A 2,716-nucleotide genomic window follows, 5' to 3' on the forward strand; every position below is an offset into this window, starting at 1 on the left:
TAGTTTGTGTTGGTTGCCTTGCTTTTATCTCACTAGCCCAGCCATTGGCGTAGCGACGTTCATATCAATTATCACATTATGCTATCTGTGAAATCAGCCGTTTAGTTCGATTTGCAAAATATCGTTAAAAAAATAACATATGTATTGCAAGTTAGCAGTTCTTTCATTTATAACTTTTCAGTTATTAATTTATTTGCCTGTTAAGTTCCTTATCAGCGTGATTATTATGAGTTTGAGAGACGACGAACCATGCAGTGATGATGAAGTATTCTACGGAAAGTTAAGTCTCAGAGAACTAAAACGAATGTTTATTAGCAACCAAAATCGGCAAACTATAGCGTAAGTACGGTTTAATATTATAAAATGCATATGTATTGATCTATACACAAGACTAAAGTTCTATTCCATATATATTTTTACAGCGCTAACGAACACCTTGAGAATGATAATATTGATAATCATAATATGAGCCTAAAACTTATATCAACTCACTCGGAACCTGATATTACATCGAGGCATAATCGTGACACATCACCAGAAATCATTCCAAAATCACTGTCGAACACAACATTATCCCCTGACGAACCGAACTTATTCGCGAACTGGGACGTCACAAACAGCTTCTTAAATTTAGAAAAAATGGTAGAAAAATCATGTGATACCTCAAGTAAGGAGTTTGATAATACCCTTGAGGAAATAGAATACATATTGAAAAATACACCCAAATCAGAGAAGAAAAATACAGCCAGTAATGCTTACAAAGAAGCAGAATTGGAGGGAAATCAAATTCCTATCCAAGTGAATAAAGAAAAAGTAACTTTGAATACAAAACCCTCAGCTGTAGTAACCCCTATGAAACAAGTACAGAAAGAAGTATTTGCTACCCCATCATCTGTGCTACAAACAAAACCCACCTTATGTAGAACACCAGCCAACCCTCCTTTATTCAAGAAGCCATCCACATCATCAGTAAAAAAAACTCCCAGCAAAAACAATGCATTTCAACATGTAGCTAGTCCGGTGGCATATTACATCAACAATAGCCCACAAGTTCCATTGATACAGAATGTGCACCCTAAGAAAACTTTACCAGGTCTATCATCGATTCCAAAGCTTGTGAAGAGTTCCGTCAACAAGCCGAGTAATAAAGAGAATGTCAATCTTCCTTCTGTTGCATATAAAAGTGCAAAGAAAACTACAGTGGTAAGGAAAACTTGTTTATTTTATTTGCCAAGCTCCTATATAAAATAAAAACTAGTGCTGAAAAATCTAAGAAACTAGATAGTTTATTTAAGTATATCGACTTTTGATGCTTTTTTATTCTATTTATTATAAATGCAAGTCAGATTGCAGTTACAGTTTGATAAGTCTGAATTGGCACCATACAAATGGTCAAAACACATTTCAAACTGTACATAATTTATAAAAGCCATAATTGGGCACTTATGAACCCTATATCACTATTAAATATGTATAAACTATACAGCCGTGTAGGAAAACCTTAAATGATTTGTAATTTTTTCAGATTGATGTTTCAAATGCACCCAAGATGCCACAAAGTCAATGGGCAAAGAAATTGACTAGATCACTGCCAAGGCCCGCAGTGATGAAACACACACACAGAGAGAAATACTTCTTCAATAAACAATTACTACAGAAGCCAGAAGACAGTTTTGGTGACTTGTCACTCCATCAAGCTGATATATCAGTTTGTACTAAGAAAGCTGCTTTCTAAGCCTGGAACCTATGTATTATGTTTCCATTAGATGTTTGACTGACTTAGTAAGTAATGGTATTATTGGTATTATATTATAAAGTTTTGTCTTGTGTATTGTTAGAATTGACATCATTTGAAGTGTTTTAAAGGTTTGAATAAAACATTATGCCATTGTGTGTAATTTTTCTCATTTGAATTCAACTATTAACTAGAAATTTATACATACCTACCTATACCTACAACAAAAATAAGAAGGTTAACATTAAACAGTAACCGTGTGTAGGCAAGTAGTGAATGGGTTATGTAATTAATTGCCATCTAACCCAGCGGAAACTACGGTCTTATTATGATTAAACGTGAGGCGTTTCTTTCTTTGACTAAAAAGGGACTAATAGGAATTGGTCCTTTCACGTAGCCCAAGTAGGTCCAGTTTGCTGAATCTCATTAGATAATTTGTCAGTAACTGGCCACTCTTAACTAAAAATGAATTCTATTCACCTATAAATAGAATTCATTTTGTTATAAGGTGGCTAGTTATTGAAGGCTGGCCTGTTATTGATACCTTATACTTAAAAACGTTTTTTTTTTAAATATAGCTAAGAATTCATTTTTAGTTTTAGGTGGCCAGTTATTGGCCGGTAGCTAGTTACTGGCGAATTCCTATTCTATCGAGATTATTTTTTTTATTAAATAATCTTGAATCGCTTAGACTCGTCGTATTGACGAATCCAGCAACATAAAAACTAGTTTGATGTATTCAAAAGGTACTTAAATACAAAATATAGTATGTAGCGGCCCCCTTTTTTAAATATCTTTCGTTAAACTTAAATAATCACGATTATTTATTTTAGCAGCGGCGCTAGTGTCCACGTTGATAGGCTCTTAAGGTAGGTAATACATAAGTACCAAAACCTACCTTTTGTGTAAATAAAAAACGCCAGTCATATCTAAAAAAAGCTTATGTGTGATTTACAGACGTGATAAAATTAAACGCAAACA

General features: G+C 33.7%; 1 protein-coding gene across 1 annotated transcript; it reads left to right on the top strand.

The window, feature by feature from the left end:
• The first annotated feature begins 88 nt into the window (after positions 1 to 88).
• On the top strand, positions 89 to 1,760 carry LOC134680013 (uncharacterized). The gene is made up of 3 exons (XM_063538988.1): positions 89 to 339; positions 423 to 1,203; positions 1,526 to 1,760. The coding sequence occupies exons 1-3, from the start codon at positions 140 to 142 to the stop codon at positions 1,733 to 1,735; spliced, it is 1,191 nt and encodes a 396-aa protein (XP_063395058.1). The 5' UTR covers positions 89 to 139; the 3' UTR covers positions 1,736 to 1,760.
• Positions 1,761 to 2,716: the final 956 nt, after the last annotated feature.

The sequence above is a fragment of the Cydia fagiglandana genome, chromosome 3, assembly GCF_963556715.1.
Source record: "Cydia fagiglandana chromosome 3, ilCydFagi1.1, whole genome shotgun sequence".
Taxonomy (NCBI): domain Eukaryota; kingdom Metazoa; phylum Arthropoda; class Insecta; order Lepidoptera; family Tortricidae; genus Cydia; species Cydia fagiglandana.